Source organism: Nanorana parkeri, unplaced genomic scaffold (genome assembly GCF_000935625.1).
Source record: "Nanorana parkeri isolate BGI_ZX_2015 unplaced genomic scaffold, ASM93562v1 scaffold124, whole genome shotgun sequence".
NCBI classification, from domain to species: domain Eukaryota; kingdom Metazoa; phylum Chordata; class Amphibia; order Anura; family Dicroglossidae; genus Nanorana; species Nanorana parkeri.
In genome coordinates this window covers 579,056-596,962 of record NW_017306392.1, presented here as the reverse complement: position 1 = coordinate 596,962, position 17,907 = coordinate 579,056, and the positions used below count along the sequence as shown (strand labels likewise).

Here is a 17,907-nt window from a genome sequence, read left to right as displayed (position 1 = left end):
AAGCATTAGCTTCTTTGCTATCTGCTATCATTTCAGCGTGGTGCTCTCTTCCTTGTTGTTGCACCCCCCAGCTTGACAGAGGGCACCTCCCTGAAATGACTTATTTCAGGTTGGGATCCCCGACAGTGGTAGTCTGTGAGATGTTTATTATTTTACACCAGTTTTGTACCTGGATCCTCATCTGAGCTGTTTTCTTTTCATGCATTATTCTGCAGGGACAACCTCTAGCACTCATCACATTAATTCATTTATTCAATCCAACTGTTTCATTGGCACCGAGCCATAAATATCAATTTTCATAAAAGCTGTGTGAGCCCAAATGTTCATCTGATCTGTTATGTAAAGTAGACAAAGCCTTCTGATGAAAAAATTAGAATATCAAGGTAGTTTTATAAAAGGGACAGCTCTGAAAAAAAGCTCATTTTATAAATCTATATTTATATATATATATTTTTTACTCTTTTTGATACTGCAGGTGATAAACATTTAGCAACATAAAACACAGAAACTAAAATACAGAAAAACACAGCTCACCCCTGATCCTCTCATCCCATACTTCCTCCCAAAAATTACTTTATTATTCATGCATAAATACATAGGCAACTGTTTAGTCTAATGGCCTTATTCATAGCTTTACTAAGGCCATTTAAGGCAGAAATGCGCCAGCGGTTGCCTATGTATTGATACCTGTCGCATAAAGCAAAGTCTGTTTTGTTTAGGTGGACATTTCGCAGCCTGCTGTAAGTCAGTATAAACATTAGACGTTTTATAAATGGGGCTATTTTAAAACATTAGAATAAAAATAGGTGGCGTCCCCCTGGACCAATTTCTAAGGTGTTATCTGTTACCATTATGGAGCAACTCACCCAAAATTATTTCTGTCGGTTCGATCATCTGTTGACGCTTTATATCTTTTGTGTGACTTTTTAAAGAGACTCGATCTTCTCTTAACAAAAAGAGCTGTATGGAAAAGAAGTAATTTCCTACTTACCTGTTTGGCTGCGTGTGCTTCCCATCTGTTCTGTAATCAAGAGATACCTCTGGCTAAAGAATTTTCAGCATCTGGGTGTGTGGGATGCCTGATTATCTTCTGCACTCAGTGGTTTCTCCCACCGACCCCTACGTCACTACAGGACACAGGAGTAATGTAAAGCGTGGCAGAAGAAACCACAGTACAGAGCTGGGGGAGTCGAGCATTTGACTCATTTGGAAGTGTTCCGGATGCCAGCGAATACAGAACAGATGGGCAGCATGGACAGTGCAGCAAGTAAATAAAATACTTTTTTTCCAGACAGCTTTATATTTTCTTCCTGGTAGTTGGTTTAAGGATTGCTTTAATGTCCTTGCAGTACTTTGTGCCTCTTTCACCTTCAACAAGGCCATAACAAAGGTGCTATTGTCAATTATATGTGCATTCTAAATTATGGAGAATCCTCTGGGAAAAGTCACACCATCATTTTGGGCACAGCATTTGAATGGAATTGTAAATCCCAGTAGTGGTAGCTTGCTCCTTGAGCCCCATAGAGATATAGGAGTCTAGAATGTAACAGTATTTGCCAGCATCTGTGTATCAAATAGATATCAATTTTGGGTGCAGATAGCTTTCAAATCTGCACTATCCCTTTCTCTTGTTGAGTACACTGGTATGTTAAAATTGGAACAAGCAGGAGCCACTTAGCATTTACATTTGTCTGTTGCAATCCTAAATACTGCCACGTGCAGTTGTCATTTCCAATTTCCGTAATCATATCTCAAAGGACTCTGCCGTTCCCAACCTATATTGTATATCCTATTAATAATGCCACTTCCTTTTGGTATGATTGTCATAATATCTTGAAAGGTTAGACATTAGGTTATAATTATGCCGACATTTTTCTTTTGTCATTTGTCAATCTGAATAGTACATGCGTGTGAACATTTATTAACATCTTGTCTGGAGAGAAATGCTTAATAGGATCATAAGTAACTGGATTCAATAGGTTTTAACCTTTTATTTCCAGTATTCACATTCGCTTTTTGTATTTATATCACACACACACAGTGTGTGTGTATAATGGTAGAATAATATATACTAATTTTGTGGACCCAAAAAAAGTAGGTTAGACAAAATATGTAAATATAGGAGCTGCAGGGTTTAGGTGGAGTTTTTCAGAGGTGTTTCACTTTCAATGGATTTGTATTGAACCTTTGTAGAAGAACTTGAACCTGGTGTTTACTTGAACATGTTGTCACTATGTTGCTCTGATGAAGGATCCTTGTGAGGTCCCAAAATGTTAGCTTCTAATGACATGCTGTGAAATTCTTCAATAAACATATCAAAGAGATATTGATATTGGGACTTACCTGTTGTGTGGCGGCGACCTAATGGGATTACCCTGGAGAGGAATTAGACCACCTGTCAGGCTTTTATTGCTGTCTTTATCCCCCTTAATGAGATTTGTAATCTCTATTTGTCCTGGTGACCATCAGCAGTGAAATTGAAAGAAAATCCCCAATTTTGGGTTGTCATCAGAGCAGAAATAGATAGGATCATCCAATTAGGGACACTAGTTATGATGACCCTGCTGACTACCTGGGATTTTCCCTTCTTTGGAGGGATTTCCACTTCTGGGACAGGAAGTAAAGGGAAATCTCTGCAATGGAACACAGATGGCAAAAAAAATCTGACAGGAGTTATAACCCTTCCTTACTCTATCCAAAACTATCCCCAAAAAAGTTTAACTTTAATATCCTTGTGAGACATAACCCAACCTTAAAAAGTTGCCTACAAATGGAGCCCATTTTGGATTTGGGCAGTATTCTCTTTATTCTTTGAACTTAAACCAAAGTCTTCAATACTAAAGCTGGGAAACACAGTGCCCACTAACTGGGTATTTCAAGGAAGTCGGTTGGCTAAATCCAAGTAACAAGTCAACAAGTAACATTATACCCCAGACGTTTTGTTTCCTATAGGTAAATACCAAACCTTCCTACTTTGCAATCGCCTGATAAATATGGTGTTTCATCTGTGTTTACAGATGTTTCTGTTAAGCTAACATGTATATATTGTACAAGAACATGTAGCTTAAATATTCAGGAATCAAATCATAACTTGTTCATCTCACCAGTTAAGTCTATTATCTTTATGAAATTTCTGTCCCACAATGACACTAGTTTAAAGTATACCTCTACTGACATGCCATCCTAAAAATACTATTACCCTTGTGGCCATGCTTATACAATGGCTTCAGTACTTTCTGAGTTGGAAAACTTAGACATATTAGGAGCTCTGAAATGATTCTGACTTTCCTGATTTGCATGCTTGTCACAAAAAGTATTAAAGTCAGGCATCTAATATTTTCTTAAGGAGGCCATCAATGGATGTATTTCAACAAATGTATAGCCCTGGCTCAACTAAAGCCTACTAGCATTAGAACAGTAAAATGTGACTTTTATATATAAAATGTGACAATTATATATACAATGAAGTGCTTATATCAACTGTTTTACCTGCCAAATAATTTGTAATTGTGTTCAGTGAGTCTTGTGACTCACAAAACCCCACTGCACTGCAGAATCAGGCAGGTGAGACCTTAGAAAATAATGGCACTGCCAGCGCGTTCGGCGGTGGTTGTGTGCGATTACGTGACCGTGCAGCCATCCGCACAGTTTCGTGCATGATTGCCTAGCGGTCACGGATCGCCCAGGTGTGAATCTGGCCTTAATGTACATTGTGAGTGTTAGAGAGTGTTGCTGCCCAGCCATGGCCAGAATGGGGACACTACTCCGCCCACAAACACACTGCCCTAGGCATGTGTTTATTTGCATGCAGAGGTGGGGGCAGGGGGGTTGGTTTTTATGTTTTTTTAATTTTTATTTACTTTTTTTTTTTTTACTTTGTACATATTTTTACATTTTAATTTATTTTTTACATTTTTATTCATTTCCATTTTTAATTGGTTGTTATTTTTTACTTTTTTTTTTTTTTACATTTTTTATTTGTATTTATTTTATGAATGTTTTACTTTTTCTCACTTAACTTTATTGCTATCACACAGGGGATATCAATCCCCTGTGTGATAGCATTTGGAGGTGACAGGTTCTCTTCACTGAACCTGTCACCTTCAATACAGAAGTTCTAGCACAATCTCCTATGCTGGAACTCCTGTGTCAGTGCTCACACGGAGCAGAGCGGAGAATGGACATTCTCCTCCGCTCTGCTCCCCGCCCTCCAACCTGATCTAATTTGCCGTGGTCCCGGTCCCCCAGAAGAGCGGGGGACCCCAATGATAATGGCGGGGGGGGAGCCAGCGGGTGGGGCCACAGGCAGAGGGTGGTGACACAGGCAGAGAGGCAGTGGCCGGGGAGAGAGGTGGTGTTTTGGGAGGGGAGCGGGAGTGAGAATCAGGCAGCTTACAAGTGATCTTGAGCAGCACTTGTACAATTTGGCTCCCCCTCTACACTTAGCCCTGCCGCTTGCCCGAAGCAGGGCTAAATGTAGAAAAAAAACTATCCGCCCGGCGCCCGGAACTGCACGTCCCGGGCATCGTGCGATAGGAATTCCACACCCCTGGATTGTACAGTCAGCCTGTAACGTATATGACCTTTGATAGGAAGAAGTAAAGTGACACAGAACAGAATAACTATACTTCTGAGAAGTTGGCTGGCAATACAGATACTGTATTTCCTAATATTTAATATAAAGACTAGATGAGCTTTCATTTATTGCATAGAATATAGTGTTATAGCTAGTTCTGTATACACGTAATTGACCTGTATAATGCCAACAGCAGTTTATAACCTTTTTCTAGAAATGCTTGTTGGCTTCTGGGTCTGGGTCTGGCTACATATTCCCTAGATTTGTACTCGTCCCCAGTTGGTGACTCAGAACTAAAGCCAGCCTACCAAAATGACAGCCAGGGAGCTGGCATTCTCAAAAGAAAAGCTCCAGGAGGGTAGCCTACAAGCTTCTCTTATGACAAGTCTCCTTTAAAATTCACCCTGAAGATCAAGTTATAAACTGATTTTACTTAGGAAAACTTTGTTCATGTGTTTTAACTGCTATTATAAGCACTGTGAGATTTAATCTAAACCAGCGCTGAAGCTGTACACTTAATTCAGGAACTAGATATATTTTCATTAAGAGAACAGGAAGGAAGCTTCATGATATGTGTATTAAAGCCCTCATTTACGTCCAAGAACCCAATAGTAGAGAATCACACTTTGAATTATGTGATTTATTTTATTAGATCCAAGAAAGCTATCTGAAGAGAAAACTGATGACTTTTAGCCACAAAGTACGATGGTTGTATTAAATGTATTGAGTCAGTGTAGACATTCTGGTACAGAAATGAAGATTAGGTACTTGGGTCTGACATAAGGAAATTATAATCATTCACTTTTAAGAGGGTTTTCAGGCCTTTCCAGGATTGGGTGTTTTTGTTTAGTCAATGGAAAGCTATTTACTAGAAGAAGGTGACTGTTGATATGCGTGAAATCAGACCAAAAACATACTACTACAAGGAACAATGCTTAGATTTAAAAGGGCACCATTGAAAACAATTGAATTCTTCATGTTCAGCATTGCTAAATACATGTATCTGTTTCCAACAGGTACCTGACTATGGGGCAAGCACCAACATTTGTTGTGTGGATACACAACGGAATTATAAAGTGTCATAGACACTCTTTATAAATTCCAGGGATTGAGTTTTCTCTGTGAAATGAACTCCAGTATGACAGTAGCGTCATGGAAATGTTACAGCTTATGCAGGAAATGACATAGAGAACAGTCGCATATAAATATTTATACAGGAACAATAATCCTAGTATTGTATTGTGTAACACCAGAAAACACCTCTGAATGTTACACAGAAGGAAATTGAAGCCAACAAGTATGCCAGTTATTTTTAGGTAAATAGAAGTCATTTGATTACAGATAGTAAATCAGTGATTACACCACGCAATATGAATCCAGGAAACAGGAGTTTCAAGGTCTCAACGCAAACATTATAAATGGGAAATCCATCCCCACACAATAATTAGCATAAGGTCAGTATGGAATACACAACGAGTAACTTGACACAGCCCAATATTTACAGGTGATAAAACCAGTTCATGCATTCCCTGCAGCAGTTGGGCAATGTAGGAGTTACCTACTGGTAGATAACAAGCCCTTTTCTAAACATTGGAAATGCTCATTGTCACACACAGATTTTTTCCACCATGTTGTAAAATATACGTGATTGAAGGGATATCTCTTTTTCCTCCACAGAAAAGAGAACAATCACTTTAAGTACCTTTGTATTGAGGCACAGCTTAGAGTTAGAGTAAAGCAGCTGGCTGGTAGCATGCTTCTGTGTAGGTCCGTACCTTCCCATCAGTTGGCTCCTGGAGCCCTGGTACAAAGTATAAGGGAACTCCACCAGCCTCCCCATGTCACAGTGCTTGGGTCTGATGGGTACCAAGTGCTGCCACATGAGAGAGATGATTCTTCAAAAGGCAGAGATGTGAAATAAAGTCAGACATTAAGTAGTTTTGTCTGTCACCATTGCAGAATACAGAATATGAAAACAAGTCCTACTCTACACACTAATACCAATCTGCCCATCAGGGGTGACAGATCATCAGTGTATTTAGTTGGGGTAGTTGCTGGTGCTTGTCAGTTCTGGGGTTGTGTGGGTTAACAAAGCTTATTAAGCTCCACCTGGCTCATAAATCAAGTGTTGTGCAGCTAAAGTGGGTGCTTATTAGCTTTGGGGCAGGAATTTTGCTGCGTGGCTAGTGCAAATGAGTCAAGTGGAGGAGTAGGAGTGTAGTACTATAGTAGATAGGATAAATATATAATATAATAATCACAAAATGTGCAGGAGAGAAAGGTATGGCAGCAACATATGCAGAAGATGAGTGTGATGGGTATGGCAGCAGGCAGTATGCGCAGAGGATATGACAAAGGGCAGTATGTGCAGGAGAGGAGTACAGAGAGTATAACCAGTGGTAAAGCTAGACAGTCCATCACCCAGGGCAAAGAGTCAGAGTTGCCCACCCCCCCCCTTCCAGGGAGAAGTTCTCCATCCACACCTCTCCTGCCTTCACACCCCCACACCACACTTCTGGGCTCCCTTCTTCTTTTCTGGCGGTGGCGTCCCTCCTGATCCATCACACAGGTGAGGCTTCAAATTGCCTCATTCTCCAGTACTGCTTTGTTAATTAAAGAGCCGCTTCTGGGCTCCCTTCTATTTTCCCAGCAATGTCCCCTCTAATCTGTCATGGAAGAGAGACTTGAATGAAGTGATTTCAAGCCTCCATGGTGGATCAGGAGGGGCACCGCCACACCAAAAGAAGAGAGCACAGAAGTGGGTCTAAAGATACTGATCTGCCACGGAGGTGAGGCTTAAAATCGCTTCATTCAAGCCTCTCCTCTGTGGCTCAGCTGGGCCATTCTGAATGCTGTGGTGCAGAAGGAAGGCTTGAGATAGCCTCATAAAGTGCCACTCTCTTCATGTGTAGTAAAGAAGGCAGAGCACGGTACTAAAGTAGGCAGACCACGGTAGTAAAGAATGTAGCTCACGGTAGTAAAGAACGCAGAGCACGGTGGTAAAGAACACAGAGCACGGTAGTAAAGAATGCAGAGCAAGGTAGTAAAGAATGCAGCTCACGGTAGTAAAGAACGCAGAGCACGGTGGTAAAGAACACAGAGCACGGTACTAAAGAACACAGAGCACGGTAGTAAAGAAAGCAGAGCATGTTAAAAATGAACGCAGAACACAGTAGTTAAGAACGCAGAACACGGTAGTTAAGAATGCACAGTATGGTACAAAAGAACGCAGAGCACGGTACTAAAGAACGCAGAGCATGGAAATTAAGAGAGGGTGACCACAGTACTAAAGAACGCAGTACTGTTCTAGTACAATACTTCTACTCAATACTGGGCCCCTGGAACATTATTTAAAGACAAAATCAATACAATCCTCAGCTTGACAATATTTATTTCTATTAAGAAAATAATTTTTCTCTCCACTGTCATTCTCCTGGTGATTTAATAGCTTCAAGAAAATGTCAGTTGCCCTGTACTATAATTGCAGTCACCTACCTATTGTTCCTCAAAACATATTCGCTCGTACAGTTTAATTTGCTATTAACGAGTTGTTTGTGGGAATGTCTGTGAGGGTTCTCATTCATTTAGATTATGGTATATCTGTAAAAATTAAGTCAAGGCAACTGGACTTGCTGTATTTTTCTTGAAGACGTTTCACTGGTCATCCAACCAGCTTTCTCAATTCAGAATGACTTGTAAAAAAATGACCTGGGAATAAATATGGTGAATGTTGCTCCAACCCACATTCATGTACTCAAGGATGTGAAGGTTTTGGCTCTGTTACATCTAGGAACTAGTCATACATCTAGAGTGTAGACAATTAAAGCTACTGACTATAGATTATTGGTATGTCCAGTTGTTGGACTGCAGCTTCCTTTGTTGATGTCTTTAGTCTGCTAGGCGCAATGTAATTTTTGATTGCTTTTGCTCTTCTAAAAGTACAAGATGGTTTACGTGCAAGGATTTGTTTAAAGAAAGGATGGCTACACACAATGTGCCTGTGGGTCTTGGATATCTTTTAAATTCCTGAAATGTTTGCTTGTTCCTTCTAGTGCTCTTTTAAGGGATTGGTATATAGTTTTTAGTAATAGAGTCATTAAGTATTCTCTAAGCTTCTTTCAAGAAGTTATCTCTATCCTATGAAACAATACCTCCTCCCTTATTCGTGTTCCTGATGATTATATCAGGATTATGTTGTAGAGATTTTAGTGCTTGTTGTTCTTTGTACGAGAGGTTGTGGTTAATCACAAAGTGGGTGTCTTTAGCTAATTTGTGAAAATGTTCTATCACAACGGTATAAAAACTGTCTATAAAGCCTCCTTTGTTTTGCACTGAGAAAAACTTGATTTCTTTTTCAAAGTCGTGGGAATTCTTTTAATCAGAAAGGGCATCTCACTGGTGGTATGGATACTGGGGAGTGATGTTTGGTATGGATACCGACGAGTGAGGCATGTGTGCTAGGGGCAGGATACAGGGAAAGACTGATATATCCTAACATATACACATAATTCTGAAGTATACACACACTCAAAGAGAAACGTAGTTATGTAGAGAGTGCAGAGACCCCTGCTGAACTGAGCTTTACTTGGAGTGCTGAACCTCATGTCTGTGGGGTTAAATTTCTAAAGGCATTTTGCCTTTAGTAAATCAACCCTAATGTCTATAGGGAGGACATGAAAAGTGATCAATATACAATTTAAGTGGTGGGAGTGTGTAACTACAGACTGAGGAGTCGCTGGAGGAGAAACTGGAGAGTGAGTGTGCTGGAGGAGGGATACAGATGAAAGACTAGTAACAAAATGAAACTCTCTCTAAAGGTGCCCATACACCTTGCGATTATAGTTCGGAAATCGAACACCCTCGGGTTTTCGTACGATAATCGGGCAGTTGATGGGAAGTGAATGATCACAATTACTGTACAAATGGCTGAATTTCCTCGGTCAGGCTGGAAAACTTTTTTAAAATCTTGCGAAAATCTCTAGATTAGTGGCTTTTTCATAGAAAAAAAAATCTCATCATGATCACTGCACACGAAAATCTGTTCTGTCGATTGACGAAATTCGGTCAGTTAGTATTACTAACAAGCGATATTCGAAATCAACATTAGTCTGTGCATGATGGGGCACTCGAGCAGAAATTAAAGGATGGTTTGATGAGGGCACGAAAGAAATGGAACGATAATCGCAAGGTGTATGGTCAGCTTCGGGCATTGTCCTCAGTGGCTAGTGAAACTGTGCTGTCAACATGAAACTCTTACTTGGGCATTATCCTCAGTGGAGAGTCAAACTGTGCTGAGATCATGATAGTCTGACTTAGGCATTATATAATTAAGAAGATATATTTATGTTTTTCTTAGATGCCCATTGACAGTTTTTAAAATACCCTTCTTACAAAAAAGCCTAGCTGCGTAGGTATTATCTACCTTTTGTTTTATGGTTGTAAAGGTATATTTCCTAGCTGGTTGCTCTAGGGCAGCTATAGGCATATGAAATATGCAAACTTAATAAAGCCTAAAATTCCCATGCTACCTACAACAGCTGACCCAGTTCTGACCTGAAAAGCAGTACAAAACTCATTCATTACGTGTTCTGGAAAATGAGGTCTATCACATTTATGTGAGAACTATGTAGACAGTTGTTAATAACAATAGACAGTTGTGTCCTCACTTCTTCCTTGGCAATGAACAAAATCTAAACATTTCTCCTTGAATGGAATACTAACAAGCAGAACGAGATAGCTAATAAATGGTGTTTCTATTAGCACAGCATGAGACATTAACTTGTGTTACAAAAAAGTTGAATTGGATTGTTTACATAGTTTTAAGGAATCCTTTGCTGAGAGAAATATAGTAAAAATGCTGTTTCTAGGTCAGTGACTCCTCTATTAAAGCCATTGGATCAGCATGACAGACTGGGTAAATAGCATTTTCAGGGGGAGAGGTCAGAAATGATGTATCCTCCTTTAATTCTCATGGTACATATTTCCTTTAACCCTTTCACTTTTTTTTTTGCATGTAAAAACACGTTAAAACACACTATTCAAGCCTGAAGATTAAGCTGGCCATACACTGATACACTGTTCAACTTTTTTCGTTCAACCTGGGAGCTAAACGAAAAAAATAGAACAGATTTCTCCATCAATGTTCGTAATCCTCCGCTGTTTCCTTTTTTTTTTGTTCATTCAAAGATTTTCCAGCCGGCCTCTTTGATCAGCTGATCGAAGGATGCTGGCTGGAAGGGCGCTGCTAGTTCATGAAGAACTGGCCGAAATTCGCATAGTGTATAGCCAGCTTTAGTTTAAACTTTCCGGAAATATATATTTCTTGAAATCAGAGACCCTGGAGAATAAAATGGTGGCAGGTTTTTATGGCACATAATATTTGCGCAACTGTTAATCAAACCCGAATTTTAATGCGTTCAAATACTTCATATTTGCATGTACATGGTGTCAGGGGCTTTACAAATTGTTTTTATTTTTACTGAAATGTATTGCTATGTTATAAGGTGCTGAATAGTTCCCTACGGAATAGCACATTATAGGTGGCAGGTTCTCTTACACCCCTAATGTCACCTTTCTACTCCATGGTTCATGCTTTATCAGCTTTTTCCCCAGCCTCTGTGGCAGGGGAATGACCGCTCTGGACCCAGAAGTGACAAAATAATTGTCGCTTCTGGGTTCATTCACAGGACAGCAGATCAGCAAATTGTTCGCTGATCTCCCCCCATCTTGCCACTGACACCTGCCATGGCTGTCCTGGACCACAGGAGGGGCAGCTGAGCCTGGGAGACATGGTGGGGGTCGGACGAGGTCTCAACTTCTGGAGCTTGTGGAAGTGATCAGACGGCTGTATAGCTGCCCAAATCACTTCCAACACAATAGTTGGTTTGTATGAGCTGAATACAGTCTCAGCTGCTATAGCAGCCTGTGTCGCCGCCGACGCAAGCCTTGCATTGGGTGCAGAAAAAGGGGTAAAGTATATATAAATTCCATTACTTAAACCCCATAAAAATGTTGAACTCAGACCAATGTAACACTGAAATCTTATGTAAACATTAACAATATAATTTTCAATATATTTAAATCTGCATATTTCATTCAAATAATACTTTTACTTGGTGATCCTGCTATTAATGTCTCTGTTTAGGCACTTCCTGTTGACTTTCTGTCCATGTTCCCCAATTGTGCTTCATGGTTACTACATGTGGCCATTTCCACACATATTACACAGCCATGGTTCACTGATGTCACCATCAGGAAACAGCCTGAGAAATGCTTTGAAGCTATTGCTAGAGTGCGTGTATGTAGATGAGAAGGAGCTGCAAAGAAGCCGGGGAAAATAGGCAGAACTAAATTGCAACAAATGCTGAAAGGAAAAAAAAAAGGACCCTTATTAAAAAGACATAGCAGTGCTTTATGATACCCAGTTAGGGTTCACATCTATTATAACAGGTAATTCATTACTGATCATATAATAAACGTAAGAATTCCTTTTTACAGATTATCTATGTAAAAGAAAAGGGATGCATCAAAGAATGCAGAGATATCTCTATGTAGTATTATCTATCTACTATGAGAATTGTCTGCACATAAAGTGTAAGGACAAGTGACAAATAACTGACAGTGTCTATGGATGTCCTGCTCTGTTGTGACTATGGTGGCTGCAGAAGCTCTGCATAATCCCCAAATGTCAGCTTTCTGTCATCCCGACATGTGACACAAAGCTTGCTTCTCAACAGAGATGAATTAAGAGGCTCCAGTAAGCCAGGGCTTCTTATAGTATGCGTGCATCTGCCTGTGTGTACCTGCTTTGCATGGATCTGCTCTGTAAAGGGACCATGGACCCTTTTGAGGTTCTAAGGCAAAATGGCTTTTAGCTGCCACATAGCAAGGACTAAAAATCTTCAGACCTGGATTCCACCTTTACTGCTCCTGTAATGCTCGGGCATTCTAGCCACAAGGGCCATCCTAATCACAAGGCCATTTAACTGGAAAAACTTGAATAGAGTTTTGAGACCAGAACACATGGGAAGGCCTCCTCAAATAATATGAACAGCGGTGCCCAGTTGAACCTGCCTAAGAGTAGGGGCTTATTAAGCAGCTCACTCAAGGAGAGGTCTGAGCACTCTTTCTTTCTCTTTTACTACTACAGGATGGAGGATGAGGCAGTTCTGGACAGAGGGGCTTCCTTTCTGAAGCATGTGTGTGACGAAAAAGAGGTGGAAGGTAAGATACTTAATGTCACATGTACTTTTGTTGCTTTTATTTACTATGGCTAACTGTTACTGTATATACAGAATGTCATCCATAAAAATTGGGTAACTTTAAAAAGTATGAATTCACATCTTTATATTAGATGCTTAACCAAACACAAGTGAATTACTGGATACTCGCCTCTAGTAATCTTTATAAAGGCCCATCTGTCTTTGGCTGAGATGATTATTTAGCTGCTTGCTTTAGTTCATATGCAGGGTGATATAAGAATGGTGCTTATTACCCCAGTGCTTTATGTTAAAAAAAAAAGAAGGAAATTGATTTGCATGAAATGGGCCAAACTGCTGTAATGTATTCATGTAGAGGTGAAGGGGAAATATTCTTTCCTGTCACACATGAGATTAACCTCTGAAGATATTACAGCAGCTTTTATAGAGCTTACTCGCTCCCATGTGACAGGGCGGTGAACATTGCTCTTTTACATGCCAGCCCACAGATGCGCAGTTTTCACATCAGCACTCTTCTCCCAGAATTCATTTGAATTACTTCGGAATTGGCTGCTTTGGTACAACTTTTACAGGGCTGGACAAATCCTAGGAATGAGCCAAACAGCCAATGCTTCTTAAAAGTTACAGCTAACTCCTAACTTTTCAGGCTTTTCTTGACTTGTGGACAATGGCATTGGCTCCTAAAAAATCCTGCTGACTCCTGGATTGGGCAGGCTAGCTTCTTAATTCCATATATATTCATCCACCCCTGTTGATCTATAATGGTCATTGTAACTGATGGCATATGGAACAAGTAATGTTCCATATGCAATCAGTAATTACAAGTAAACTTGGAGAGGTGGGTTACCCTTCCATATTGGTCACTCGAAGGGGTTGACTTACTAAAGGCAAATAGGCTATTCACTTAGCAAGGGGATTTTCACTGTGCAAGGTACATTTCTCTTATCGAATGAGGTAAAGCTCTGCTTCATGTGCAAGCAAAAATACATTTTTTCCCCCCTTGCATGTGATTGGGTATTCTTTGCACAGGGAATTTCCACCACATTTATTAAGCTAAGGGGAAAATTCCATTGCACAGTGCAAATTCCCTTCCAAAGTGAACAGCCTATTGACCTTTAGTAAATCAACCCCAAATATTTTACTTTAATCTGAACTAATCGCTCCCATTTAACAAGTTACTGTACCTAAAATAGTTTGTGCATTGCATAGAAGTGCTTATAGCATGTATAATCATGAAAAAGTTTCTAATCCTAAACAGAATTTGAGATATTTGATATTTATGTAAATTTCCTCCGCAGCCTATTGCTCTTTGTTAGCTGTCAAGCAATTTGAGTTTATGTTGTCACCTTGCTTGCAGTTACTTTATGTACTTCTGGAAAGATTTAAAAGATTAAGAGCCCATCCACCACCTCAACCTGTAATGATTGTCAATTTCCCTGGAAATAAGCACAGACACCGCATACCGTAGCTCCCTGTGACTTTCAATAACTCATAAATACCGTGTTTCCCCGAAAGTAAGACCTACCCCGAAAATAAGACCTAGTGCTATCTTCAGGGATTTCTGTAATATAAGATCTACCCCGAAAATAAGACTGACACGGATAAATAATTGTTCCATGAGTTTGGTTTACAAAAACATTAGCATATTAGCAGTCAGTCCATCTTGAGACACTGAGCAAAGTTGGTAATTGATACAATTTAGAGCTCTAATCTGTGCTATTCAAACTAAGTTCTTTTAGATGTGAAAAAGTGACAGCTTTTAGCACAACGTGTGTAGGTGAATGACACACCCCTACCTCGCTGCCAATTACGCACAACACACAGAATCAGAATGCAAAATATGATTGGTTAAACCCATGATTGGTTAAACTGCTCTTCAATACTTGGTTTAAAAAAAATTTAGATTAGTGTCACTTGTTTAATATGGTGGCATTGGGACGTGATCTTAGTTTTATCATACCGCTCTGGTATCCTGTGTGCCTAGCACTAAGCTCACAGATTTGCAGTGACTGTTCTTACTCTAGTCTGCTCAGCCTAGATACCACGAGTGACAATTTTCTTAAGAAAGAGATAAAGAAGATTTACTGTTTAAATACAAGAAAAAAATCTTGGTGAAAAGCTGTCTTTCAGCTTTTCGTAATACTTGTCAGCTGGACCAGATAAAGATATGTAAGATGTTTAGAGTGATTATATGCAAAGAACCAAAACACATACACACAATTTCAGATATGACTAGACTCCAAAGTCAGGATAATGTCAGCATCTGCTAAGAAATGACAGCAGTTGCCTTCCTAAAACAGAGCACGTGAAAAACATATCTGTTGTATTAGAAGTCAATATCTTAAAAGCATTAAAGTCCAACTCCATTCAAAACATTTCTTTTTAGTTCTGGGTAGTGAGCAGAAGGGTTACCCAAGGTGTAGGCAGACTCAGCACTCCAGCTGTGGAGTAATGCCTTTTGTTGTCAGAGACTTGAAATTCCTCATGGGATTTGTAGTTCCATAAAAGTTGGAATGTCAAGGTTGTGTACCCCTGGGATAGCCCAACAGTTTTAAAAGCTGTATTTTTACTCTTTGGCAGATATCCTCCAATTCCTTGCTCCATCTGGCACCTATCAAATATACAGCAATAGAGGGGGAACTTTCCAATATGGGCACAGACTGGAATACAAACCCAACACCGGTCTTAACATTTCCTCGCTCATCTAAACATGTTTTTGTTGCTGTATTTTTCCCAGGTAGGGAATTATCCCCCCACTTCCTGTTCAGTCGGACACCTATCAGATAAATTGGGGACAGATGGCCATTTAACAGATAGAAAGATGTCACCAAGCACTACAATCCAGAAATTCACGTTAGTGCAAATCCATTTTATTGATACAAGTCATAGAGACAAGCGCTTTCGGGGCCACACAGGGTCCCCTTCATCAGGCTCAATAATGTCATTATTGACCGTCATTATGGAGCCTGATGAAGGGGACCCTGTGTGGCCCCTGAAAGCGTTTGTCTCTATGACTTTTGTCAATAAAATGGATTTGCACTAACATGAATTTCTGGATTGGAGTGCTGGTGACATCTTTCTATCTGTTGTTGTATCTGGAGCGGCACCATCCTCAGTCATTGCAAGCACCCATTATCATTGGGACAGACCGGTAAGGAGTGCAGCAAGGTATATGGATTTTATTAGATGGCCATTTAAAAACACAAAAAGAGATTCTAGCTCTTTCCCATTCCATGCAAAACTAGAAAAAAATTGCTAAGGTTGGACTTTCACACAAACCTGTGGTTTGCCCAATCAGCGCAAAGCAACAGGTTTGCCAAAATACCCCTCCCTATCCTTTATATACTTATCTTTCCTTTGCTCAAAGGCATTAGCCTTCGAAGATGAAAGAAGCATGTGACTCACTCCATGTGACAGCACTGGCTAAATCAACGCTGTCATATGGGGAATCCATAACCCTCTGTAAGCCACAAATCCAGCAACTCATAGCTTACACAGGGCTTTCCTTTCCCTCCTGGCAGCTAAATAGGGTGGCGTGGTAAGCGGACGCTAATGAAAAAGTGGGCACTAATGTGAATCTGCATGGGAAAATCACAGATTCTTACAATATAATCCCATACAATGCTTGATGGAATCAAATGTTGCTTTCAATTATTGAGTCAATTGAACTACTTGTAACGTGATGGTGATGATGACTACCTCCTAAACCAGAGGTGTCTATCATCCTTTAGTGTAATTTGGAGCGGTTAGCACTATAAAGCAGAAAAAGGATTGTAGCAGCACACAAGATCTTAGGAATGCCACACATGATCCCACATCGCATGTTGCAATGTTAGGTGGTGAAGGTGAACGCACCTCTTCCAGTGCGGCTTAGCTGCGGTAGGCAGCCATTCAAATGAATGGGCTGCCTACCGCAGCACACTATAAGTGCACTTTTCAGCACCTCTGCCCTTTATGTTCGTATCAATTCATATCATATCAGGGAGCAAGGGTTCTTCTCTGCAGCATGCTGGGAGCGGACAGGCTTTACTACTCAGGCTGTAAGGTCCATTCACACTAACCTGCCTGCTAAAATGCTGCATTTTAGTGGACTGAGACCAGGTTTTAAATGATTTGCTGTGATCAGCAACTTGTCAGCATCTGATAACAGCCATGTATTTACTCAGAAGAGTGTAGGAGACCCTTCTGTTATGTTTATGGTCGCTGAAACAGCCATGAGCTTATAGTAGAAGGGAGAATGCAACCGACTGAAGGCTTACTGACCTGGCCAGTTGGAAGTGATTCTGTTTTGTCGTTTGCCTTACATGAGTGTCAGTGAAAGGCTTAAAAAATAACTCCAGGATTTTTAAAGATTAACCCTTGCAGTAGGGCCATCCCACACTGCAAGGGCTTATTTTATATTGCCTAGACTGGCTGGTAATTCTAGGGCACCGCATCCGAACAAGTTCAACCTAAAATTGCTTCTCCTTGGTATAAGAGGACTTTTCAGATACCGCATTTAAAGGATTTACACAGAGTCATTGATGAATCATGGCATTGTCAGCTTGGAATATGCCAGTGTGCCAGCAGGGAAAAAAAAAATCAATTGATGGATAAACCTAGTCATTCAGTATATTCAGCTAGGCGGCCGACCTCATTTTTTGGGGACATGGGGACATTGCTGAACCTAGACCTGACCAACTGAAGCAACCCCAGATCATAACACTGCCCTAAAACCAGGCGGTGACTTTTTGTTTTAACGAATTTAAGACAATTTGTAAGAACACATAGACTGTATTGAAAAAAATTTAAAGCCTCGTAAAATTATTTTGATGTGGCACCTGAAAAGACCTCTGATACCTAGAAGAAACAATGTACATGATCATAGTGTTAAATAGTGGTCCAATTCCCTTCTCTAGGTAGAGTGCTAAATCATGCAGTTCCCTTTCAGCCAAGGTGCTTATGCTGTGGATCCCTAAATCACAGACTGACAAAGAATATCCTTAATGGAGTGCATGCCTTGTACAATGAATAGATGAAATAGATTTTTCTAGTTATTTTTTATTGCATACTATAGCAGTTAAAACATGAATTGGATCATTTTAGAGTGTGGACTAGATCAGTTTATAGTAG

At 40.1% G+C, this 17,907-nt stretch overlaps 1 protein-coding gene across 1 annotated transcript in view; it reads left to right on the top strand.

Annotated features, from left to right (window-relative positions):
• Nucleotides 1-17,907, top strand: part of SLC4A4 (solute carrier family 4 member 4) — a 208,718-nt gene that overhangs the window by 30,880 nt on the left and 159,931 nt on the right. The window contains exon 2 of the mRNA XM_018553578.1: nucleotides 12,726-12,799. Coding sequence (XP_018409080.1) covers nucleotides 12,727-12,799 — 73 coding nt within the window. The 5' untranslated portion in view covers nucleotide 12,726. The remainder of the gene's footprint in view (nucleotides 1-12,725; nucleotides 12,800-17,907) is intronic.